This window comes from Ctenopharyngodon idella, chromosome 5, assembly GCF_019924925.1.
Source record: "Ctenopharyngodon idella isolate HZGC_01 chromosome 5, HZGC01, whole genome shotgun sequence".
Taxonomy (NCBI): domain Eukaryota; kingdom Metazoa; phylum Chordata; class Actinopteri; order Cypriniformes; family Xenocyprididae; genus Ctenopharyngodon; species Ctenopharyngodon idella.
Window position 1 is genome coordinate 32,612,742 of NC_067224.1, and position 27,268 is coordinate 32,640,009.

The following is a 27,268-nucleotide window of genomic DNA, read 5'->3' on the forward strand; positions in this document are numbered from 1 at the left end:
TTTAAATCTATTGTATTCAATTGTCATATCAATACATGTTTTTAGCCAAATTTATTGAATGCAGTTTACTCATATACTTAATATGAAATAACATTTCTGTTCGTGACTTGTGCTGCAAACTCGTTTCGGAGGATTACATAATGTTAAACAAGACTACAGTTTGAAACCTTAAAATGAATAAAATTTCTGTAATTGTTTAACCATTTTGTAACATTTAGTTTGTTTGCTGTGCGACACAGAAGGTGTTTTCTCCTATGCAGCGACTGACAATACAACCATAAGATACACCAAAGCACAACATAAATTCACAAATCACATCCATTTTATTTGTTCGCTGTACTCCCAATCTTTAGAATCCATATGTTTGTAAGGAACAGATCCAAATTCAGCCCTTTATCCATCGATCTTCATCTTCATTCTCAGCACGACCATCACAGTCAAAGCTCGCGCTCGTTATGATTCAAATTTGAAAGTTGTGCCACCCTCGAGAACCTTTACGACATGGTTTACGGCACTGATGTTGAACGCTCATTGGTTCTCACCTGCTTCGTCACAGATTGCGACATGCCGTGTTTCAGTGGATTGACAATTGAAATGAGTGCGCGCCTTCACAGAGATAAGCCGGATTCATCATATTTTCATGGATTAATAAGTTAAATTCTGCTCTGTACCCTATAAAAAACTATTACCGCCAGAGAGGACTGCGACTGCAACTCATCATCATTTGAACTACTTTTTGGTAAGTAATATGTCAATATTGTACGTTTCAGCACCTTTCTAAATGTACAAAAATGTACGTTTTGTGTCTTTGAAAGTTATGTATTTATACCTACGTATCACAGTGTGACCAGTATAGTCTGAATCACAAACAGATGACTCTTGTGAGCCAGTTCATTTTAGTGAAATCAAAAAGGTACATTGTGACAAATATAGTCCAATTCATGAAGAAATTACTCCAATGAGCCAATGAGTTTTTCAAACGGAATCAATTCTGAATCAAATTGAGAGCTTGTGAATCAGAATCAAATTGAATTAGGAAATCTGTATTAATACCCAGTCTTAGTGGTTGTTTGTGTGTGGCGATTTGCAGAGGAAGCGAAATATATGTTTTGTTTGCAGCTGAGAAGTGACTAAAGAGTGTATTAAGTGCCATGATTATTCTGTCTGTGCCATCAAGCACTGAAATGGACCAATTATCTGAATGAATAAGCACTTATTACTGTTGACAGAGATTTAATCTTGCTAACTTATTTGCATACAGGGTCCTTCAAAGTTACTTGAATATTAAGTATGTGATTTAAACAAGGCATACTAATTGCACAATATTGAATATATTGACCCACAGTCTGTAGCTTTATGTATTTAATATGTAAATATGTATGTGTACCTGCAGTGCCGGTGTAATCAGCAATGGTGAGGGGGTAACCATCATCCTCAGGATCAACAGAGAACAGCCCGACTCCAAACACACCGTACTGCGCAAAAGCTGTGCTGTTCTCAAAGTCTTCAAGATCTATGCGCAATTCATAGTTTCCTTGGATAGAGAGAGCATGGATCTGTTTCAACCCTGATGAGAGAAAGAGAGAAAGAGAAATTAATTTTATGATTATTTTTACTCATAGAAAGTGTCATTGGATTATTAATTAGGGCAGTGAATCAAGTAAAATATTTTAACTAATTAATTACACAGGTTTCTGTTTCCTAATGAATATATTTACACATCGAATCCCCAAGTTAATGTAGATTAAGTTGTATATTTTAGTGCATAATTGTAATAACAGTACATTTTGTAGTATATTCGAAATAGTATCATAAATATCAAGTACTATGTCGGCTATATTACCAGTACCATTCTTAAATCGATCTTTTATATCAGGTTTTGAGGATAAAATTACTAATAACGATTCAACAATATGTTTTAATACTTTTAACATTTAGTAGCAAACTGCAAATCATCCGACTGCTGTTTTGTTTATCCTTTACAACAATTACAGAATCAATCTAATTTAAATAAATTTACAAGAATCATTGCATAAACCCATTATAATAGTCTCATTTAGCTTTGCCTTTATTTATGAGAAAAAAAACTCCAGATGATGTTTGTCTGTCATTACTCTTTCTACTCTACTTTTTAAATGAGATATCAGTTCATTTTGTTTCACTTCAAATCTTTTCTACCTATTAATTTGCTAAATAGGCTATAATAAAATTACTAGTCAAAACATTTATTATTTATATTTTGATATGGATTCTTGATACTTCTATCCGCACTTATGCCTGCGTGGCTTAATCGCTCATTTCAATTCATTTTGATCAACCAAGTATAGCCAAATGTAGACTGCAATGCACAAACAACATGAGCACATAATGGCACAGGAAGTAGGGGGAAAAACAAAACATTATCATAGTCTCTGGCAGCGGAATAACGAAGGCTGCATAAATTATGTTAATTATTTTTAACGTTACACAGCCGATATTAATCACAAAAATTAACACATTTTCCCCCCCATCCCTAGTATGAACGTGTATTTCATTCTCACTCTCTGTGGCTTGCATATAAAACAATGTAATAAAACACTGAAATGCTCAAACATCTATTATTATGCAGAGCAAATGCATACTTTAAAAATTCATACACGACTACTATGCATTAAAGATGGAAAACAACCAGGTCTTAGGGAAGATTCGCTCTTTTTATATTTTGTTGTTTTTGCATCACATTTCCAGCACTAGACCCACAAGCACCTGATAGGAAAAGTCTTGCAGCACCGTCGTCACATATCAATGCTGAGCTGAATTATCAAAATTAATTTGACACGTATGGTACAGTGTGACTACAAACATACGAGTATACACACGGAAATGGACAAAAATGATTGACTGATGATTGATAAAACAGCAGCTTTGAGGCTGGCTTCTATGAGTGCATACAAAATTGAGCCTTTTCTGTCTTATGCAAAAAATAAATAAATAAATAAATGATTTATTTTTGAAAAGAGGAAAAGAAACCTGCTACTTTCACATGCAATTTACATAACTTTAATTCAGGCTTAATTAAAACCCTTGAGATTCTCCCTGAGGCTCGTTTGGAATAATTAAACATTGGGAGCATTTTATGCCCTTCTTGCTTTTCTACCAAAAAAGGGGCCAAACAGAGTATGTGCGCATAAAACTCAGGTGTGCCTGAATTTTCAATTAAACATTATTGTGAAGACATTTCAAACGTAAGAACTAAGCTGCATTTTGTCTTGAATTATCATACTGATTGCTCAATTTAATAGCGAGAGTGAATGTGAGTCAGAGTGTGCTGCTGGATGGCTTTATCAGGTAAATGTTTCTTCTCTGATTATTACGAACTAAAGCAGGGAATCATTCCTGTTCTTTACTTAGTACATGTGATGCTCATGTTTTGAATAGGGCTGGAACGACGCATTGATGTAATCGATTACGTCGATTGTGTGAATAAGTTGATTTGCATAGAATGTGTTGATTTGTTGAGCTGTTTATGGTCATCCCCAATGATGGTGACTCTTAGAATCTGAAAATAAGCCGTTATTACAAAATATTGAGCACAATCTAAAGTGTAGGATGCGAAAAGAAAACACCCCGGAGCTCTCCTACCTCAAAACGACAATAATCATTATTATTCGATTAATCAAACAAATAATCGACTGTTTAATTGATTGAAAAATAATCGTTAGTTCCAGCATGATGTCCTTTATGCATTTTCATACAAAATCATCAAAAATGAAAAGCATAATAGTAAAAATTATGTCTGACTGTTACTGGTCATTATAACCTCTAAGAAAGCCAACACAGGCTCATTGGAAAAATGTACCCGTGTCAACATTTTTGCTAAATGCAAAATATGTACCAATACGTACATATCACTGCAGTTTCTAACAGAAATTAACACTAGAGGTAGTAAAACAGAAAGCACTTTTAATCGTTTTCACACACAATTATGATTACGGGGCAGATTATGTATTAATAAAGATTTGTTTTCATGTGGCTCCTTGCACAAATATGTTATGACCTCAAAACACTTTTTACCATAGTGCATAATTTTTAAACGAATATATTTTGGAGTCATCACAAATGCAATAGCATGTCATAAAAGCAAGATGACAACATAAGTTATAACCGTAATTAAACTAAACTATACCTGTTCTATCTTCATGCAGCATATATTCTCTGGCTCTGTTACAACAGAGCATCACTTAACCAGCTCAATTTGTTCAGTTTTACAGTTTTAGCTTGCTCAGCTGGTACAGAATTGTACTTGCGATGCAAAGAGCTCGGGTACGAATCCAGTAAAAGACGAGTCACGGTAAAAGAGCTCAAAGACAACAGTTCAAAAACAAGCTAAAATGCCATGGTTACAATTGCGTTTTTATGTCACATTTGCTTTTTTTTAACACTATCGGGTAGGTTTAGGGTTTAGTGTAGGTGTAGCCTACGTTATTAAACGTGATGGAGCATTAAGCTTTTAGCGCCACTCACCGGACATTTCGATTTAGAACTGCGGTGATACGTACTGTACAAACTCCAACGTTGCCATATTTACGTTCATCTGTTCTAGAAAAAACTAAACATGCTTTTAGCGCCACTTACTGGACATTTCACTTTGAAACGGTCGCAAAACGTGCACGACGCAACGCATTTTGCAAAAATGTTGAAACAGGTATGTTTTTCTAATGAGCCTGGGCTGCTTTTAATTTGTAGTCTTTTAAAAAGGATCTGAAATAATAAACTAAGTACAATAGTGTTGTCAAAAATATTGCTTTTTCGATATCTGAAACATTTCTAACACTCATTTTCCGCAGAACAGATACACAATACCAGCTGCACTTTCTTGCTCTCTCATCTCTCCGACGGGGAGATGACACACAAACCATCCCTTTACCCACTCGTTTCATTTGCTCCAGAAGAATAGCCTATTGTTAGTGCTACAGGGCTTGAATTTCGACGTGTGATTGCGCTTAATTTTACTTATTCCTGCAGATTTTGTACTCGCACCCAAAGTGCGCGCACAGTATAATGGGTCTGTGCCTCAGGTCTTAAAGTTACAACAGCCCTAATATAGCCTACCAGCTGCCAAATTATGGAGATATTGGAATCATGAGATAATATTAAAAATATATATATGCCAGATTTTGTCCCATGGTATCGATGTCAAAATTGTGGCCAGTGAAAATGCTGAGTGGCTAGTAACTTCGGAAAACCACTAGCCACAGTGGTTCACAATGTCAAGCCCTGAATACAATGTATAAACTACATTTAAAGTTATGCATTTAGTAGATGCTTTTATACAAGATAACTTACATTGCAATTGAAGCATACATTTTTATAATATATAATGCATATTAAGATATAATATATAATAATAAATTAGACTAACCCTAACCTTAAAATATACATTTTTAAATTAAAAACATTAAAAACAAATGATGGCACCCCCAAATGTCCCTAAAAGGAGATTTTGTCATATTTATCTGACCTCTGGGGACACATTAGTCCTCAAGCTACAGCTAAGCAATCCCACACACACACACATTTAGAAAGATAGAGAAAGTAAGCATAATAGATCATATACACTCTCTCTCTTTTACAGTGCAAGTCCTGTGCCTTCTGCCAGATGCCCTGCTATTGTGATATGGGCAGTCAACACCGGTGAAGCCTGGGCACTTCCTATTTGCCAGTAAACATAAATAGACACTGATATATTGAGGCAGAAAGCAGATTGTATGTTGAGCACAAATTTAAGAGAGCAGCACAGTAAAAAGCCTACGGGCACCGGCACTCACACAGCACACCTGTGATAAATACCACTCTAAAAATGACATATTCCAGCAATTATGCAGGGAAAAATTGGGTCAGAGCAATCCATAACGTTTCAAAGCTCCTCTGGGTTACTATACACACAAACACACACACACAATGAATACAGATATCATACTAAAACAGGAAATATAAAACATCTTTTCTAGATGTTCATAATAAATACTCTAAATTGTTACTCATTTAAATAATGGTACTACATTCCATTTTCTGGCAGCTAAAGAGACAAAAGACGATCCTTATTCTGATTAATGTGTTAATGTCTTCAATTTGCACCTAATTTGAGTGATACAATTGTCTGGCTCATTAACAATTCATACACAGACATTGCACAGCTATATCTCTCTTTGCCATGGTAAAAGGTTCAAATATTAATGATTTATTTGCTTAGATTTGAAAAGTATGTTGCGAGGGAAATGTATCGAGCGGTTATAAATATCCCCCAAGCCATTTTTCCACATCCACATGGTTTTACTCCAGGAAACAGAAACAGCATTCAAATCATTACACTTTATCTTTTTCTCTTTCTGTCCTCTTTCAGTGACATTTCTGCGAGTTAAAATATTCATAATGCTTTTTCTCTCTGTGTGACTCTGTGAAAAAGAAAAGGAAAGAAAGAAGAGGGGAAGGGAAAAGAGAACTCACAGGAAGAAATGTGAAGTGTGTTTGGTGAAGAAGAATGAACAGGAGGCATGAATAGTGCGATGGGGAGATGGAGGGCAGTGGATAGGGCAGAAAGTGGAGGGGTGTCTTTGAACACCTGTCTATTTTCTCTCTCTCCCATCAAGACCAGAGAAGAGCGGAAAGGATCTCCCGCAGACTTCAAAGGGAGAAGCTCTTGGGGGGGGTGGGAGCTCACACATACACACTCTAAAGAGGATACACATAAAAACCACAAACATGCTGACAAGATTCAATGGTCTATAATTAAGAATCCACATGTGCACACACAAATCTTTTTTTTTTCTGGTGACCACTGTGAAAAACTTTGGAAGTGCGGGATAAATGTTAACCTGCTCTTATGTTTTCTGGGACTCTTCTGCTCCTTTTAACCTGATTTCCATAATGCCTGTATTAATTTTGGATAATGTAAAAACCATATTCAAAATATTGACCATTCACTGAAAATTCATTTAAAACAGAATTTGTTTATATCAGTGCCATATCCACCGTAGACATTGAGGAGGACAGGTCCCCCCAAATAGCTCAAAATACCCCACAGATAATTTTTTATAGCATGTTAAATTGGTCACTTTTTGAGGGTGAACAAAAACGCTCCGTTTTGGTGTGTATTCTTTTAAATGCAAATGAGCTGCTGCTCTCAAGGAGAGGGCGGAGTTTCAAAAGCTTGTGTTAGCAGCGCCGATTACCTCAGACTCACTGAAAATGTCAGAAACTGTTCAGCTTTTTATGTTCAAACCTGAGTCGGACAATGATGGAGAGACTCAAGAAGAAGTGACATGTAGAATGCAACAGGACATTTCTGAATGGTTAGTTGATGAATTTATGTAGCTGATGTGGAGTTAACTATCTTAAAGTCATTGATTAGCTTATTCTGTCATGATAATCTATAAATTGCTCGTGTGCGAACTGTTGTAAGATCCTACAGAGCCAGAGAATGTATGTTGCATGAAGATAGAACAGGTATAGTTTAGTTTAATTATGGTTATAACTTGTCATGTTGTCATCTTGCTTTTATGACATGCTTTTGCATTTGTCTTATGTACTGTATTGCAATAACATGGCCTCAACCCTTTGTTGCGTGTTCTCGGGGGCAGGGATTATATAAATTTTAGGGTAAGTGATGTCACTAACCCAGGAAGAAGCTTGTTGTAGTCCCTACCAGCTGTTTGTTGTAGTCCTTAAACAGAGAATTCTTTAAAAGAAAATATCTCCCTTTGCTTTGAACTTTGAGCGTCCTAACTTTGCAGATGTTGTTTATGCTCTAACAGCAACATTACACACTAACTAAAGTTAAAAAAAGTGAAATCACAATCAACCACCCTTTTAAATTTCTAGTCTGGTCCGCCTCAGCGGTCTAACAGCGCTCTTCAATGTCAAAATGATGGCCAATCAGATTGAAGAAGGCGGGGCTTAATGTTCACTGAAGACGCTTTTAGTTTTTACAGTGAATTATTGAGTGCGTGGTAAGATATAACGATGATATGTTTAACAACCCACAGTAACATACAGTGATGCAAACTTCTCAACTTTTTTTTAATGTAATTTCGCCATTCTGAATTGAAAATGTGCTATCATTTAAATGATGATGTCATTCATAACTGAATGTGACAAGAAATGGTTTTTTTTTTTTTTTTTTTTACATTTTTGACGTAGACATACAAACAAGAGTGAATCTGTGCATATTTTTAAATAAAATATTATTTGCAAAGCTATGAAGTAATCCTAAATGGATTACTTCACAACTATATAGGCTATAATTAGACCTAGAACTTCTTTTACCATTCTTATCTCTTCTTAAATCCCTTTTAATCCTTTAATTATTTAATTTCTTTAAATAAGCATATTATTTAATGCTACAGTAGGGAAAATACAATAGTTTTGTCCTAATTTCTACACTTGGAAGAGATAAACCCTTGAGCTTTTATTTGGACGGTAAACTAATGTTTCTGAGAAAGGTCTACAAACGCTTCTTATTACAAATCTAGTGAAATGCTGTCATTTTCACACAAAAATGTTGGAAACTATGCAAATGTGAAAATAATGTGCAACTAGTGCCCGCTATGTCCCCACAGCACATGCAGAAATGGATGAAGCTCACTGCATTCATTCACTGTGACCTGAGAATTCAGCTGATCATAAGAGCAAAGTGAGCAGGTCTCTGTCTGTCTCATAACCTACATTGTGCAATTAATAATGCCATTGTGTGTTATTGTTATGAACATGATTGAGAATTAATGAGTTGATTAAATTACTGTCCAAATGTAATCAAATTCAGCATAACAAATGACATGAGCATCTCCAGTACTTTAAGAGAATAGTAGGACAAAAATTAGAATGTCTGTGGAGTATTCAAAACATGGTGATTATATTACACATGATACATGCTAAGACAATTAATAATGAATCATTCTTAAGTTTTTTGCAATAAGTAGTTTTGATGCTTATTAAAAAGACAATCTCATTGAATGAATGAATGAATGAATGAATAACTATACATTAACATTTCAATAGCTGTGGAGGATGTAACATTTTCAGATTAAAGCCATAACTAGAATATGGATCTTGATTGGAAAATGATGTGCAAGTAAATATGGTCATTGAAAATGAATGATTTTGTATTGTTAACAATCAAACCTAAACATAACATGATTTTTTTTTTTTTTTTTTGTAATATACAAACCTGATTCCCAAAAAGTTGGGACACTGTACAAATTGTGAATAAAAAAGGAATGCAATGATGTGGAAGTTTCAAATTTCAATATTTTATTCAGAATACAACATAGATGACATATCAAATGTTTAAACTGAGAAGGGAAAAATAAGGGAAAAATAAGTTGATTTTAAATTTCATGGCATCAACACATCTCAAAAAAGTTGGGACAAGGCCATGTTTACCACTGTGTGGCATCCCCTCTTCTTTTTATAACAGTCTGCAAACGTCTGGGGACTGAGGAGACAAGTTGCTCAAGTTTAGGAATAGGAATGTTGTCCCATTCTTGTCTAATACAGGCTTCTAGATGCTCAACTGTCTTAGGTCTTCTTTGTCGCATCTTCCTCTTTACGATGCACCAAATGTTTTCTATGGGTGAAAGATCTGGACTGCAGGCTGGCCATTTCAGTACCCGGATCCTACTTCTACGCAGCAATGATGATGTAATTGATGCAGTATGTGGTCTGGCATTGTCATGTTGGAAAATGCAAGGTCTTCCCTAAAAGAGACGACGTCTGGATGGGATATGTTGTTCTAAAACTTTGATATACCTTTCAGCATTGATGGTGCCTTTCCAGATGTGTAAGCTGCCCATGCCACACGCACTCATGCAACCCCATACCATCAGAGATGCAGGCTTCTGAACTGAGCGCTGATAACAACTTGGGTTGTCCTTGTCCTCTTTAGTCCGGATGACATGGCGTCCCAGTTTTCCAAAAAGAACTTCAAAATTTGATTCGTCTGACCACAGAACAGTTTTCCACTTTGCCACAGTCCATTTTAAATGAGCCTTGGCCCAGAGAAAACACCTGCGCTTCTGGATCATGTTTAGATATGGCTTCTTTTTTGACCTATAGAGTTTTAGCCGGCAACGGTAAATGGCACGGTGGATTGTGTTCACCGACAATGTTTTCTGGAAGTATTCCTGAGCCCATGTTGTGATTTCCATTACAGTAGCATTCCTGTATATGATGCAGTGCCGTCTAAGGGCCCGAAGATCACGGGCATCCAGTATGGTTTTCCGGCCTTGACCCTTACGCACAGAGATTGTTCCAGATTCTCTGAATCTTTGGATGATATTATGTACTGTAGATGATGATAACTTCAAACTCTTTGTAATTTTTCTCTGAGAAACTCCTTTCTGATATTGCTCCACTATTTTTCGCCACAGCACTGGGGGAATTGGTGATCCTCTGCCCATCTTGACTTCTGAGAGACACTGCCACTCTGAGAGGCTCTTTTTATACCCAATCAGGTTGCCAATTGACCTAATAAGTTGCAAATTGGTCCTCCAGCTGGTCCTTATATGTACATTTAACTTTTCCGGCCTCTTATTGCTACCTGTCCCAACTTTTTTGGAATGTGTAGCTCTCATGAAATCCAAAATGAGCCAATATTTGCCATGACATTTCAAAATGTCTCACTTTCAACATTTGATATGTTATCTATATTCTATTGTGAATAAAATATAAGTTTATGAGATTTGTAAATTATTGCATTACTTTTTTATTCACAATTTGTACAGTGTCCCAACTTTTTTGGAATCGGGTTTGTAGTTATAGTGTTGTTGTTGGCCTAAATCAATAGTGTAGCTTTTGCTGTATCCTTAGGAGCAAAGATGAAGACATTGAAATGGATGCCCTGAGGTACACCAGTGAGCTGTGGATCAGTGTGGATAATGTTTCATCACCTATTTTCACTGTGTTCTAGAATCCAGTTACAGAAGGAAAACCTAAGTTTGAAGATCAGCTCAGAGAAAGTGACACCTGAGGGGGAAAAGCAGCTATATAGCCTCTAACTCACTTCCTGACACATAGTACGTGTCACACGTGTGTAGATGTTCAAAAGCAGTGAGCAGAGCAAGAGAAAGGACTCACCAGCAGAGCTGTACGCAAAAAACTAAGTGTATCTAGGCAGAGCTAGAGACAGCAAATCTGATTTGAGACGTAATCTGTCTTTCCAAACATTCCCAATGTACCAAACAACCGAGGAAATAATTCTCTTTTTTTCTGACTAGCAATGAAAATCCCCTGAACGAAATACAATGTACTCTTACATGACATGTTTATTTTTCTTGAAAACATGGTTTAAAGATGTGACCATGATATAAAATTGAAAAGTAAGTCAAAAAAAACTTAGAGAACAGATAATACATTATATTATACTGTAGTCTACAGCTTTGAGTTCCAGATCAAATAAAAAATAAAATAAAACTGTCAGTACATGCTCTCGACCCCTTATGAACAGAATGAGTAAACAAAAAGATGAAAGGTTATGCTGATAAGGTCATATTTGCTAAATCAAATGTTGTGAAACTGCAGTTTAAAGGGTTAGTTAACCCAAAAATGAAAATTCTGTCATTAATTACTCAACCTCATGTGAGGCCTGCATTGACAGCAAGTTAATTTAGACTTTCAAACACCCTGAAAGGTACTACAAACATATTTAAAACAGCTCATGTGACTACAGTGGTTCAACCTTAATGTTATGAAGTGACAAGAATAGTTTCTGTGCACCAAAAAACAAAAATAAACAAAAAACACAATAACGACTTTATTCAACAATATCTAGTGAAGGGCAATTACAAAACATGAAGCTTCGAAGCTTTACGAATCTTTTGTTTCGAATCAGTGGTTCGGATTCGGAGCACTGCCAAAGTCACATAAACCATTGAAATTTCAAAACACTTATGACGTAATGAAGCCTCGTTTACTGAAATCACGTGACTTTGGCAGTTTGATACTCGCTCCGAACCACTGATTCGAAACAAAAGGTTCGTAAAGTTTCGAAGCTTCATGAAGCAGTGTTTTGAAATCTTCCATCACTAGATATTGTTGAATAAAGTCGTTATTTTGTTTTTTTGGTGCACAAAAACTATATTTTAAGGTTATGAATTATATATTATATATGAATTATATATGAATTATATAAAGGGTTATAAATTAACTTGCTGTCAATGCAGGCCTCACTGAGCCATCGGATTTTAAAAGCTGGTCTTTAGTTAGTCTGACAAGTGCCCAAAACAGCTCTAAAACCAGCCAAAAGAACAAGGCCAAGCAAAGTAGCTTGGGCTGGTTTCAGATGTTTTTTTTGTTTTTTTAGCATTGCTGTTGTTTAAATAAAATTCAGACTAATTTAATAATGCTTTCAGCTATCGATAGATTGTAGAACTCTAAGCTCCATTTAACATATTTAAATATTTTCTGCAGAACTGTGCTGATTTTCTCCCACAAAAAGTGCTGAAAATATGACAAAAATGTGCAGATTTCCACCGAGAGTGATCCAAGAGCAAAACAAGATAATTAACTGAGATGATTAGTACACTAATGGAGGCTATTAAAGAAAGAGAGAGAGAGAGGCACAATGAGAAGGGGTTGGGGATTTGAGGGGGAAAAGCCTTTCAAATGGACAGAAAATGACACAGGTAAATACAATTGCAATGTCATCTGTTCATAGAGCTTAGGTCGACTGGATTATGATTAATCTTTTCATAACTCTGAGATCTCAATGAGGTACTTACAAACACACACTCACACAACACATCTATGTTTGAGCTCACTTTCACCTCTATGACACTGGACTGATATTAATGCACTCACTCACTTAAGACATCTTTCATCTCAACATCCTCCATCTCTTCCCTTCATTCTCCACTTACTTTTTATGCGTATCATATTTCTTAGCAATATTAAACTCCAATGACACCCATAGTTAGCATGAGTTGGTGCATTATGGGAAGTGCACTAGTTGTCATGCTCGAGTTTGTGTGTCTGTGTGAGAAAGAATTATGGAGGGGCACTCATGACTCACACAGAGAATGGATGCTCTTTGTTAGGGAGCCATAATTCATAGTGCTATAATTGATCAGGGAGTTTGAGGATTTACAACCACAAAGAAGGAAAGAAATAAAAGAGAGAGTGCTAAGAGAGACAGAAAGAGAACACAGAGTGAAATAGAAAAAAGAAGTGAATGTGTCTTAATAAGACATGATAATGATCTCTCATCTCCTCTGTCATATCTTCTTTGTGAAGAGTGAATGAGCTCCCCAGTAACGATAGAGCCAGTTAACAATATTTTTTTTCTTTTTTTCCCTCTCTGATTAAATCCAATTTGGAGTAAATAAGACAATGTCCCTGTATATTATCAATGACAGAGCTCACCTTAAATGTGCACAAAGCAGTGTAGAAGCTAAAAAGGGTCTATTTGTCAGCACCACTTGCTCTCGAAAAATAAAGAGATGAATACTTTTATTCAGCAAGAACACATTATATTGATCAAAAAGTGAAGAATAATAAACTTTTTTTATTTATCAAATAATCCTTAACATTATAAAACGATTAGTTCCTGTCCTTGATTCTGATTGGTCAATAGCTGTGTTTATTCACGATAAAACACGGCTATGACCGCTTCACCTAACGGTTCTGTGTATCACTACACAACACCCTTAGCAACCACTCTTAGCAACGTAAACTGTATGTTCTCAATTGATATTGTTCATTGAAGCTTACTGTATTATGTAGAAGAGTATTGTGAGAAAGAGATTGAGTGAGCGAGTTTATACCTGCATTTAGATTTAGCATTTTCCTTCAGGTCAGTCCTATGTTCATAAGTTAAATGTCCGATGTATTATCCTATGTCCTTTTAACAGTTAAGGGGTTTTCCCATGACTGACAGCGCTAGTCAAAGCATTTGTCAGCTGCGTCTTCCACGTTCACAACAATTCACAATTCAATTTTTAATGTAAAAGTCTTCGCTACTGACTGACACACCCATAACGACAGTCTTTGCCGCCATCTAATGGCGTAATAATATAACTTCTGTTGCTGTTCACGGTCAAGGACTATTTTTCCGGTGGAAGGAAGGCTTTTAGTAAAAGTTTACTTCATGAAAGTTGCATTGATACATATTTTAGGCTTTAATATTTGTATTGTGTGGTAACCGTTTTATAAAAGCAGTAAGGTACTTGAGGATAGTGCTGTATCGTGAATAAGTCAAGGCTGAAGGGCCGTATTATATCCTCAAAAATATTAAGCAGCACAACTGCTTTCAACATTGATAATAAGAAATGTTTCTTGAGCACCAAATCATCATTTTAGAATGATTTCTGAAGGATCATGTGACACTGAAGACTGGAGTAATGATGCTGAAAATTCAGCTTTGCCATCACAGGAATAAATTACATTTAAAAATATAATAAAGTATAAAAGTTATTTTAAAGAATATTTCACACTATTACTTTTTTTTTTTTTTTTTTTAACTGTATTTTGATAACATAAATGCAGCCTTAGGGCCGGTTCACACAGAAAGTGTTTCTGACTCGATTTTAACTTGAGCAGAGCATTTTTAGAACGCTGTGTCACGTGTGAGACACTGCAAAAGACACATAACGCAAGCGCAATGGTCAAACACGTCCGTCTAGCGTGTGTTTACATAGAAAAATAAAAGTAGTGCAGTAGAATGGAAAAACGTGTTCGATGTGAACGGCCCCTTAGTGTGTCTTTCAAAAACATTTAAAATACTTTTGCTGACCCCAAACTTTTGAATAGCAGTGTAAATGTTTTTAACTGAGTTTCTGCTGAACAGAGGTTTTGGGTAAACTATCCCTTTAAGTATCCCTCTTTCCCTCTTCCCAGTGGTATTGTTAGCTAGTCCCCAAACTTTAGACAAGCCTGACACACACACACACACACACACACACACACATACAAAGCTGCTGGAGCTGCAACAGTTTAGTGGAGATTACCACAGCTTGCCATCAACGAGTTTTTATAAACCATCCGACATTCAGGCTCCTGCCCTGCTTCAAGAGCGCTCAGCCTAGTTTTAAATCACAGCGAAAGAGGCTAAATCTCTAACTTTACTTGAATTGTTTTGGTCCAAAAGCTCTGACGGTCTGAATTTAAATAGTGTTTTGACGGATTAAATAACTGAAAAATACACACCTGGCTTACTGAGGCAGGAAAAACTTTAATAGAAACAACATTGCACCTGCATGATTCGTTTGCATATTAGATAGTGCTTGTGGTAAATGTTATAAGAATGTTACATTTTTCCACTCCAGAAATAAATAAAAAATATAAATAAAAATCCTCAATATGTATATTGATATATTAATTAACAATATATATATAATCTACAATATATACACTCACTGGCTACTTTATTTTATATATATATATATATAAATAATCTACAATATATACACTCACTGGCCACTTTATTAGGTACAAAAGGATTTTTGTATGAATTTCTTTCTTCTGTTGAACATAAAAGAAGATATTTGAAGAATTTGGGTAACCAAACAGTTGATGGGTCCCACTGACTTCCATAGTATGGAAAAAAATACTCTGGAAGTCAATGGGGCCCATCAACTGTTTGGTTACTGACATTCTTCAAAATATCTTCTTTTGTGTTCAGCAGAAGAAAGAAATTCTCACATAGCCAGACCTTCAGACTGACGGTAGAAGGTCTGCACTTCATAGCAGCTTTCATTTGGACCACCTGAGGCCGTCTGACTGACATGTAAAGCAACCAGTCACAGTTCATTTTGTTCAGTGTCATGTTTAGGGGAGTGAAAATGTAACATAGATGTCCCTACAATAATGGACCATTGTGTAAAACTCTTGGATGTATTTTAAAGAGTCTATGCCACAAACTTTACATACTTCAAATACCTTTGATAATCCAAGTTGTTCCAATTTCGTGTGCCATATGCATCAAAAGTTCAGCCAAGACTGAGACTAAGATGTACCTAATAAAGTGGTTGGTGAGTTCACACTTTTTTCTGTAATAATTAACAGATTACAGCTAGAGACAAAATGAAGAGGGGAGAATCCTTCTCGATTCATAGAACGCACACGTTAAGCTACACTCTAAAAAATGTTGGGTTATTTTTAACCCAAGTGCTGAGTTGTTTTTAACCAAGGATTTTTTTTTTTTTCTTGATTACACATATATATGTACAAACTGCCATTCATAGTTGCATGTATACATTGCAGCATGATGTCAGTTAAAACTTTTTCTTAATGTGCGCTTCCTTCTATTCTATGCTCCCTCTCTCTGACTCACTGGGTCCATAAAAAAGAAAAATAAAGAGAAGCTCAGAGAAATATTTTTCTTTTATTTGACCCATGACTTCTTTCATGTCATCTTCCTCCCTCAGATTTCTATTGACCATATCAGATGAATTACAAAAAAGAAAGAGACTGAATGACTTCACAATCCTTGTCCTTGTCCTTTGGCAAGTACGACGCTGCCCGGCTTTGTGTTTATCGCTTGAAAATCTTTAACTCGCAGGTCTAAAAAGTTTCTAACTTTTAAAGTAAATCTAATTAATGATGATAACACCTGCATTCAGCAGCAATCAACTAAAGCTTCATAAAATTCTCCTTTACACAAGTAAGCAAAAATTTCCACCACTCAACACTATTTACATTTGAGTCAAGATTTTTTTAAACAACAAGCAAGAGTTTCAGAAATAGATCCAAAATAGCAAACATGCAAATTTGTGGTTTGACCTCTGTTTGGTTCCTCCTGACTGGGTGCCAAAGACAAACTCGTTTTGAAATTCATTCTTATATCAAAATGTAACTAATATAAAATTAGCATTAAAATAATATATAAATAAATAATCAAACAAACAAACAAACCAAACTTTACATAAATTTTAATTTGATGTGAAAATTGGGTTTTGTGGGTTTTAGTCCATGCTTTGAAGCCATCAATTTATGCCTAAAATTTGACAGAAAACTTTTTTTTTTTCAGTTTTACAGTCTTTAAAGGTGAAAAATATTGATTCTGTGACACTAGTGGCACCTAGCAGAATTACAATAATACAGCATTTTTTGCAAACGCCCCTTTCACACGTCTTACATCACCTTTTAAAAAAATATTTTTCCAATAGTAAATACTTCAACGTAGAAAAGACTGTGCTTGTCAAGCCATTCTTGTGCATGCTGTGGCTGCAATCATCAATCAATCGATCAATCAATCAATTAATCAATCAATCAATCAAAAAAAAAATAAAAAAAATTAGTAGACCTGTACTTTTGAGCGCAAGCAGTTTTCTACTTTTTCTACACAGATTGCAGCACTAGACTGAAATGGGAGGGGAAGTTCTATTTTTTCAAAATTCAACCACTGTATATCATAAAACTTGCCCTGTTTCACCCAACAAGGGCAGCCTCTGCCATCACCTTAACTCCCAAGAGCCTTCAGTGGAAGTATTTGATGATGCAGAGGGTCAAGGGTAAAGAAGAAAAATTGAGCCATGAGGGAATTTGACTGGTTAAAAGGAACATGATGTAAGCTTTATATAAATCTCAAGGGTAAACAATGTCCATGTGTGTGAGAAACAGACAGAGAAGCTTTACACGCACACTATAGACACTATAATATGGCCTGCTACTTTTGTCCCTCTCTCAGCCTGCAGGGAATTAGCAGAACAGGACACTATAGAAAGTGCAATGACTGCCATCCTCCTGCAATGCAGCAAACAAAGAGTGTGTGCGGAGAACCAGAGTCTGTAAGTTCACACTTGACTAAACCAAACTGTACATCTCTTTGATGTTAATCTACTTAACAGGGGAAAGACAATGAGAATCTATTTCCATGTATAAGTATGCCCTGGAGCACAAGTGTCTCACTTGGCCACACCAGTAGAGGAGGGGTGGCAACATTAGAAACAACTGTATCTTCATCCACGTTCCCATGGGCCTGACTGATGCCACATCTATCTGTCAGCCTGCATCCGTTGCAGCAATTTATTAACCTCACACAGTATGTGTGTGTGTGTTTGACTTTTTATGTCCTTTAAATTCCCTGTACATCCTCTCTCTCTCTCTCTCTCTCTCTCTCTCTCTCTCTCTCTCTCTGTGTGTGTGTGTGTATCTTAGCAGAAAACAAAATGCTAGTCCCCACTGCTCATCTCATTACGCAAACAGAGGAACAAAAACACTCACGCAGACCAACACACACAATAATGATTCTAGTTTAAATCTCTCTGCAGGTTAAGAGCTTGATTATAGCGCTTTGGCTGTCAAAAGCCATTTTGGCTTCCAAAAAATGGTAAACATGGCAATTTGGGCTTTCTTGTTGATTTGATTCCTGCTTGCTACATGGAGTGGAAGAAAAGCATAGAGAAAGAGTAGCTGCTGTTCATCCTGTGATCATGTGGAGATAGATGTTTAGCACTCTAATCCAGTGCTTTTCACTTTCTAGGTTGAACCAACAAATAAATGCATTTAAGGGACAAAGCACTATCAACCGGACATTATAACCCTGACATGTTTGGCTCCTGTCATGTGTACTGTTGACTGTGTGACTCAGTGCAGGCTTGATTGGTCTGTAGGGTATACCATTCAGAAATTAATTCTTGAATTTGAAATGAGGTAGCAAACAGGATGTGGAATTGCAGTTTGAATTCTAATGTAAAGAAGTAAAAATAAATTGCATTGAAATTCAATTAAATTCATTTAATTTTTAAACCGAAAAGGAAAGTTTGTCAAGACAAGAATGTTGGCAGTGAAATCAGTGAAATAGACAAGTATAAAAAGGCCCAAAGATACAATCCAAATGCCAGAAATGTTGGGACGTTTTTTTAAATTTGAATAAAATGAAAACTAAAAGACTTTCAAATCACATGAGCCAATATTTTATTCACAATAGAACACATGTAATATAACAAATGTTTAAACTGGGAAATTTTACAATTTTATGCAAAAAATTAGCTCATTTCAAATTTGATGCCTGCTACAGGTATCAAAATAGTTGGGACAGGGGCATGTTTACCATGGTGTAGCATCTCCTCTTCTTTTCAAAACAGTTTGAAGACGTCTGGGCATCGAAGTTATGAGTTTCTGGAGTTTTGGTGTTTTGGTGGAATTTGGTCCCATTCTTGCCTGATATAGGTTTGCAGCTGCTGAAGAGTTTGTGGTCATCTTTGACGTATGTTTTGTTTAATGATGCGCAAAATGTTGTCTATAGGTGAAAGATCTGGACTGCAGGCAGGCCAATTCAGCACCCGGACTCTTCTACGATGAAGCCATGCTGTTGTGATAGCTGCAGAATGTGGTTTTGCATTGTCCTGCTGAAATACACAAGGCCTTCTCTGAAATAGACGTCGTCTGGAGGGGAGCATATGTTGCTCTAAAACTTTTATAGACCATTCAGCATTCATAGTGCCTTCCAAAACATGCAAGCTGCAGATACCGTATGCACTTATGCACCCCCATACCATCAGAGATGCTGGCTTCTGAACTGAACGCTAATAACACACTGGAAGGTCTCCCTCCTCTTTAGCCCGGAGGACACGGCGTCCGTGATTTCCAACAAGAGTGTCAAATTTGGACTCGTCTGACCATAGAACACGTTTCCACTTTGAAACAGTCCATTTTAAATGAGCCTTGGCCCACAGGACACAACGGCGCTTCTGGACCATGTTCACATATGGCTTCCTTTTTGCATGACAGAGTTTTAGTTGGCATCTGCAGATGGCACGGCGGATTGTGTTTACCGACAGTGGTTTCTGGAAGTATTCCTGTGCCCATTTAGTAAAGTCATTGACACAATCATGCCGATGAGTGATGCAGTGTTGTCTGAGGGCCCGAAGACCACGGGCATCCAATAAAAGTCTTCGGCAATGTCCCTTACGCACAGAGATTTCTCCAGTTTCTCTGAATCTTTTGATGATGTTATGCACTGTAGATGATGAGATTTGCAAAGCCTTTGCAATTTAATGTTGAGGAACATTGTTTTTAAAGTATTCCACAATATTTTTACGCACTCTTTCACAGCTCTGCCCATCTTTACTTCTGAGAGACTCTGCCTCTCTAAGACATCCCTTTTATAGCTAATCATGTTACAGACCTGATATCAATTAATTTAATTAGTTGCTAGATGTTCTCCCAGCTGAATCTTTTCAAAATTTCTTGCATTTTCAGCCATTTGTTGCCCCCGTGCCAACTTTTTTGAGACCTGTAGCAGGCATCAAATTTGAAATGAGCTCATTTAGTGGATAAAAGTGTAAAAGTTCTCCATTTAAACATTTGTTATGTTATCTATGTTCTATTGTGAATAAAATTTTGGCTCATGTGATTTGAAAGTCTTTTAGTTTTCATTTTATTCAAATTTAAAAAACATCCCAACATTTCCGGAATTCGGGTTGTAAATATATAAATGATAGACAGACAGATGGACAGACTGACAGTCAGTACCTGGTAGTAAATTAAACTGCACTGTATATGGAGGTGTGAAAACACCTAGAAAAGGGTGTAATTTCTGTGGTTGAGAGGGCGTGCAGGTGTTGCCAGCTTTTTACACTGATCATTTTAAAAATCACAGTTTATGCTCACAGGCTTTCTCTCTGTCACATATACAAACACACAACTTACCAAGCCAGTACTCTCCAGTGATTTTGCCAAATCCTTCTCTGTAGGAGTCCCACTCCCTGAAGAAGTTCACAGACCCATCCTCCCTGCGCTGGATCACCTGACACACACACAAAGCAGTAACAGAATGATGCATAACCCATTAAAATATAAAATGTGTGGTCAAAACCATTTTTATTGGATTGCATGGTAGATATAGTTTTTTTTAAATGACTCATCTTAACGTGGTTTCACACAAAGGAAAATGTTTTTTGAATTAAGTAAGCCTAACTCTATGATTTCAAAGCTCTTCCTCAGAGTAAATCTGTGCTAAGTGTGAATGATTAAATCAAACTCTCTCAGCAGAGACTGATATGACACCTGAACAAACAAGATGATGGAACAGCTCAGCATCGTGATCTTAAGGATAATACTATTTAATGAGGTATGATATCTTGATCTAGTCAAAAGTGACTCAAAAGAGTAGGACTAAAAGAGCTTGTAATTCCTTTGCATATAGACGCTTTCACAGTGCTATGCAAAAGTTTGAGTATCTGTAAAAGTATCTGTAATCCCTCTAGGTAAATGGCATATGTTCAAAACTGATAATTACTTTAATTTGATTGATACACTGAAGGAAAAGTTTGAAGCCTACTAGGGGTGTAACGATACACTCATGTCACGATTCAATACAAATCACAATACTGAACTCACGATACAATACTATTGTGATATTTTAAGCCAAAATAAAGAGATTTTTATAATTATTACTCTATTACTATTAAAATAATAATATTATTATTAAGAGGACCCACAAATATTCCCCCATTGCATTATTATACATCATATTCAACATTATTTATAGTAGTTTAAAGTAGTAATGTCACTGAAATTCTGTAAACTTTCTTTTATTTTCAATGCAGGCATTCGTTGAATGTCTTACACAGACAAGCCACGCACGCACAGGCTCTCCCGCTATTAATGCACTATACATATAGGAATAAACCATCTAAAATGCTTTGAATAATCATACTACTAAAACCAAACATGATATGGTGATTTAAACCATGTTTGCGCTTTCACTTTGAGGAGTGTGCTTCAGATGATCACTGCAATCAATCACAGTTCTAATCACAAAAAAGCGTGTCAAAATGACTATTCCCAAACTATAAATGGTTAGTTCATTCAAAAATTTAAATTCTGCATTTACTCAATCTTATGCTGTTTTCGCACGTCACACAAGCATTTGAACGTCCATGTTTACTACAGTATGTGCGTCATTGTAAAACTGTTCATCATACAAAGTCATTGTGTCTCGTCAGAAGACTTGGATTTGGATTAGATCGCTTGATTGATTTTTTTTTTTTTTTTTACGATGCCTTTATGACATTTTTTTTTTTTGTTGATCTTTTAAGTTGTAAATGAATTTAACAGATTTTAAATAGAGGGAAAGAAATCTCTCAGGTTCCATAAAAATAGCTTAATTTGTGTTTCAAAATGAAAGAAAATGTTATAGGTTTGAAACGACATGAGGGTGAGTACATGATGACAGAATTTACATTTTTATTATAATTATTTATATGTAATAATTATTCATTTAATATATAATTATTATTTATAATTATACCTCATAAATACAGTAAGCTGAGTCTTGGATAAAACTAGCTTTATATCGTGAATCATATCGTTTACATTACGATACATATCGTCACATTTTTATGTCGCAATATCTCAATATAATGATGTATCATTATACCCCTACCTGTTACCAACCAATTTGCAGCATACTCTGCATTAATTACTGTAGTTTTAATTAATTACTGTATATCTGTAAAACTCTAGAAAACACATTCTGGATGTACACGGTAATCAATCACTGAATATACAGAAAACACACTGCGTCTGACGCAATTTATTCCTCCTATCATAGTATAGGTGAGGTGAATACTGGTCAGGTGAATACATGTCTGGTCAGGTGAATACATAAGCAGGTGGACATTGTTTTTTTTTTTAATTCGGTAGAGAAGTGAGACAGGCGGGGAAACAGGGTTGATTCAGTACAGGATGACAGCTGTCAGTCATCTTAAAGGTTTTGCTCTCTCCCACATCACTCACCGCCCTGTAGCTGCCCTGGAGGCTCCTGGGAGATCAACCCTGCCTGCACAGAACTGAGGCAGACATTGCTGTCAAGGTTGAAATTACACATGCATCCACACACACATACAATCATGCTTGGGTGTTATCTTGCCTTTTTTCCACAGATTTAAGGCAGGCAAGTACTGAAGGTCAAAGGGGCATTGACCATCACTGTCTAACAATAGTGCTAGAGAAGGCAGAGAGAGCAAGAGAGAGTGAGACAGGGAGTATTAAAGGTGAAATCAGAATCGGCCGACCCCAATCTCGCTGTCCCTGTCACCTAACAGCTTTCAGGAATGAAGCAATCTCTCTCCAACACATACACAAAAAAGAGCAACGGTTTTAATTTGTAATGCAGAAGTTTTCCCAAAAAATGTTTTTGGTTAGTTTGTACTGATTCTCCAATGAAAACAGATTGCAAATTATTAAAGAAATGACAATTCTGTCATCATTTACTCACCCTTATGGTGTTGAAGATATTGAATGTGGAACTCAAAAAATGATGATAAATGTTTCAGCTGTTTTTGTCCACGATGAAAGTCACTAGAAATCTAAACTTTTAAGTTCCTAAAAGGACATAGTTAAAATTGATTTCTTATGGCTTGACGGGTATATTAAAATCTTTGAAAGTGACACAATCGCTTTAAATATGAACAGATCAAAATTTAAGCCTTTATTTACTCTCAATAAAAAAAAAATGAATGCACAGATACATAGACTATGTCAAATATAGCTACATAAACCTCAAATGTCACTACGTTTGATCATGTGACATGAGAAAACAAATGAGGTTTGAAATTAGTTTACTGTTTGTGTTGCCATATTTCATGTAGTTAGTGGACTTAGAATATATCAGACTTAGACTTAGACTTAGAATATATCAGTTGATCATATGAATTACTTTATATCTTTTTTAGAGCTTGAAAGTTTTGAATTAATAATATGGACAAGAAATTTCTTTGAAACATCTTTTTATTATTATAGATGGGTGAATCCTGTAAATGTAGGACCATAAAAATTAATAGAATTTCACACAGAGGAAAAAGTTTGTGGTTAGTTTGTAGTCTCTATCTATTCTTGCAGGCGGGAAAAAAAAAGGTTTAGAGTTTCATGTCATAGCGGCTAATTTATAAAGTTAGGTAGGGCAGATTCTGGGTGTAAATGCTGGTTTATGATAAACATTTTAAGCTTTATATTCTAATCGCTGAACACATGCAGCTCACTTTTGGGAGAGTTGTTTTTCAGCCTGAGGGTGGCGCTCTAATGTTGATTGACAGGCTTTAAGTACACGACACATGCACAGAATGCCTAGAACTGCCTTAATGTAACATTTATTGCCTCAGAATGATGTTTTCAAATATTACAAGGTGTTTTCACCACAGATTTACATTGGAAAAACTGTGGGGCGCTGAAGAGCTGGGCAGGGATCCCATATATATAAAAATAATAATACTTTAATATATAACAATAATACTGCTCACTTTACGCCTTAAAACAGTTTAGAAAAATATTTGTTGCAGAATGCTGAATACATTTACAATTTATTATTGATTCAGTTTATATAGAGGTCTACAGGTGCTGGTCATATAATTAGAATATCATCAAAAAGTTGATTTATTTCACTAATTCCATTCAAAAAGTGAAACTTATATATTATATTCATTCATTACACACAGACTGATATATTTCAAATGTTTATTTCTTTTAATTTTGATGATTATAACTGACAACTGAGGAAAATCCCAAATTCAGTATCTCAAAAAATTAGAATTTTACTTTAGACCAATACAAAGAAAGGATTTTTAGAAATCTTGGCCAACTGAAAAGTATGAACATGAAAAGTATGAGCATGTACAGCACTCAATACTTAGTTGGGGCTCCTTTTGCCTGAATTACTGCAGCAATGCGGCGTGGCATGGAGTCGATCAGTCTGTGGCACTGCTCAGGTGTTATAAGAGCCCAGGTTGCTCTGATAGTGGCCTTCAGCTCTTCTGCATTGTTGGGTCTGGCATATCGCATCTTCCTCTTCACAATACCCTATAGATTTTCTGTGGGGTTAAGGTCAGGCGAGTTTGCTGGCCAATTAAGAACAGGGATACCATGGTCCTTAAACCAGGTACTGGTAGCTTTGGCACTGTGTGCAGGTGCCAAGTCCTGTTGGAAAATGAAATCTGCATCTCCATAAAGTTGGTCAGCAGCAGGAAGCATGAAGTGCTCTAAAACTTCCTGTTATATGGCTGTGTTGACCTTGGACCTCAGAAAACACAGTGGACCAACACCAGCAGATGACATGGCACCCCAAACCATCACTGACTGTGGAAACTTTACACTGGACCTCAAGCAACGTGGATTGTGTGCCTCTCCTCTCTTCCTCCAGACTCTGGGACCCTGATTTCCAAAGGAAATGCAAAATTTACTTTCATCAGAGAACATAACTTTGGACCACTCAGCAGCAGTCCAGTCCTTTTTGTCTTTAGCCCAGGCGAGACGCTTCTGACGCTGTCTGTTGTTCAAGAGTGGCTTGACACAAGGAATGCGACAGCTGAAACCCGTGTCTTGCATACGTCTGTGCGTAGTGGTTCTTGAAGCACTGATTCCAGCTGCAGTCCACTCTTTGTGAATCTCCCCCACATTTTTGAATGGGTTTTGTTTCACAATCCTCTCCAGGGTGCGGTTATCCCTATTGCTTGTACACTTTTTTCTACCACATCTTTTCCTTCCCTTTGCCTCTCTATTAATGTGCTTGGACACAGAGCTCTGTGAACAGCCAGCCTCTTTTGCAATGACCTTTTGTGTCTTGCCCTCCTTGTGCAAGGTGTCAATGATCGTCTTTTGGACAACTGTCAAGTCAGCAGTCTTCCCCATGATTGTGTAGCCTACAGAACTAGACTGAGAGACCATTTAAAGGCCTTTGCAGGTGTTTTGAGTTAATTAGCTGATTAGAGTGTGGCACCAGGTGTCTTCAATATTGAACCTTTTCACAATATTCTAAGTTTCTGAGATACTGAATTTGGGATTTTCCTTAGTTGTCAGTTATAATCATCAAAATTAAAAGAAATAAACATTTGAAATATATCAGTCTGTGTGCAATGAATGAATATAATATACAAGTTTCACTTTTTGAATGGAATTAGTGAAATAAATCAACTTTTTGATGATATTCTAATTATATGACCAGCACCTGTATGTTTTGGATGAATATTTGACGAGCTGCGGCTGACTCACACAATCAAAAGACTTCATGTCACCTCATATAATATTAGCCTCTTCACACCCTGGTGTTTACAGTAATTGATCCGAAACCCTTACAGTGCAGTGATCTGTGAATCTCGCCCTGTGGTCTTTGTGTCATGACTGTGCCATTTCACCGCAAATGACAAACTACATCCAAAATGTCAGTCGCTGCAGACTCGACTAATTAAAGATTCTCTTTTAATTAAAGTCACCACCAGAGGATTATGGCAGCTGAGGGCATCGCTGTGGTTCTTCAGTACAGAACCTTTGTGAAACTGATACCCTTTTCCATCATATGATAAAAATAGTGAAAATGATTGGTCCTCGCTCAGTTAGGGCTTTGTTGTGTTTGCTAATTGCAGGTCAATTCTTAAGTACTATTTGACATTTGATGTGTCACTTGGGTTATGCCTTTTACATTCCTCAGGGAAGAAGATGAAATATTAACCCTGCATTATTAAACTTTTGAGTTTATTCCATTCATTAAATATTTAGAAGACCCGAGTCATGACTTCACGGTTAAAATTCTTCATTTGTGTAAGGTGAATTATTATTTAATTTTAATTAATAGCTGTGTCCAACGAAACTGAACTTTAGAGAATTTTCATGGCCTTACATTTAGCCTAGGGATTTACCTGTCTTTAATAAAAATAACTGAAATATGGGCTCTATTCGTATTGGGCTGTCAGTATGGGAGAGGAAAATGAAGTCACCATTCATCAGTTTGAACCATTTGTCTTCACAAATGTCTATGTTCCTCATCTTTATAGTTATTGTAGATTATTAATCAGTCTCACTTGAATTGCAAGAATCCAGCAGGTTAAAGTAGATTTGAAAAATATATGTAGCTTACATACTGCATTATACATTACATGGGGATACTTTTATATACAGTATTCATGTTCCACTTGTAAATTCATTGTATTCCTAATACAAGGCAACATTCTTTATTGGTTAGACTGGAATTATTAGTAAGACTTGGATTCTGACTCAAATTAATCCCTTGATTTAAATAACAGTGTTTTTTCACAATTTCACACTGCTACAAAGAGACTAATTTTCGTTAGTCATTGTAGAAGCTCTGGATTTGTGTAGCACAATTTATTATGCACAAATTTCTCTTGTGTATTTTATTTTTTTTATTAAAGACAGTACAATTTTAAAGCCAACTCAACATTTGAATTTTATCAATATGACTTTGGCTCTGTTTAGAATTAAATCTTTGATTTAAACTGTTGTCCCATCATTTCAGGAGACTTCTGCGTAAAACTTTACTCTTGAGCTCCCTTGTGTGCAC

The 27,268-nt window shown here is 36.1% G+C and overlaps 1 protein-coding gene across 2 annotated transcripts in view; it reads right to left on the reverse strand.

The window, feature by feature from the left end:
• Positions 1-27,268, reverse strand: part of fibcd1b (fibrinogen C domain containing 1b) — an 88,040-nt gene that overhangs the window by 8,724 nt on the left and 52,048 nt on the right. For both annotated transcript variants that reach the window (XM_051895431.1, XM_051895433.1), the window contains 2 exons: positions 20,626-20,722; positions 1,388-1,567 (listed from right to left, as the gene is read on the reverse strand). In XM_051895431.1, the coding sequence (XP_051751391.1) occupies positions 1,388-1,567; positions 20,626-20,722 (277 nt within the window). The remainder of the gene's footprint in view (positions 1-1,387; positions 1,568-20,625; positions 20,723-27,268) is intronic.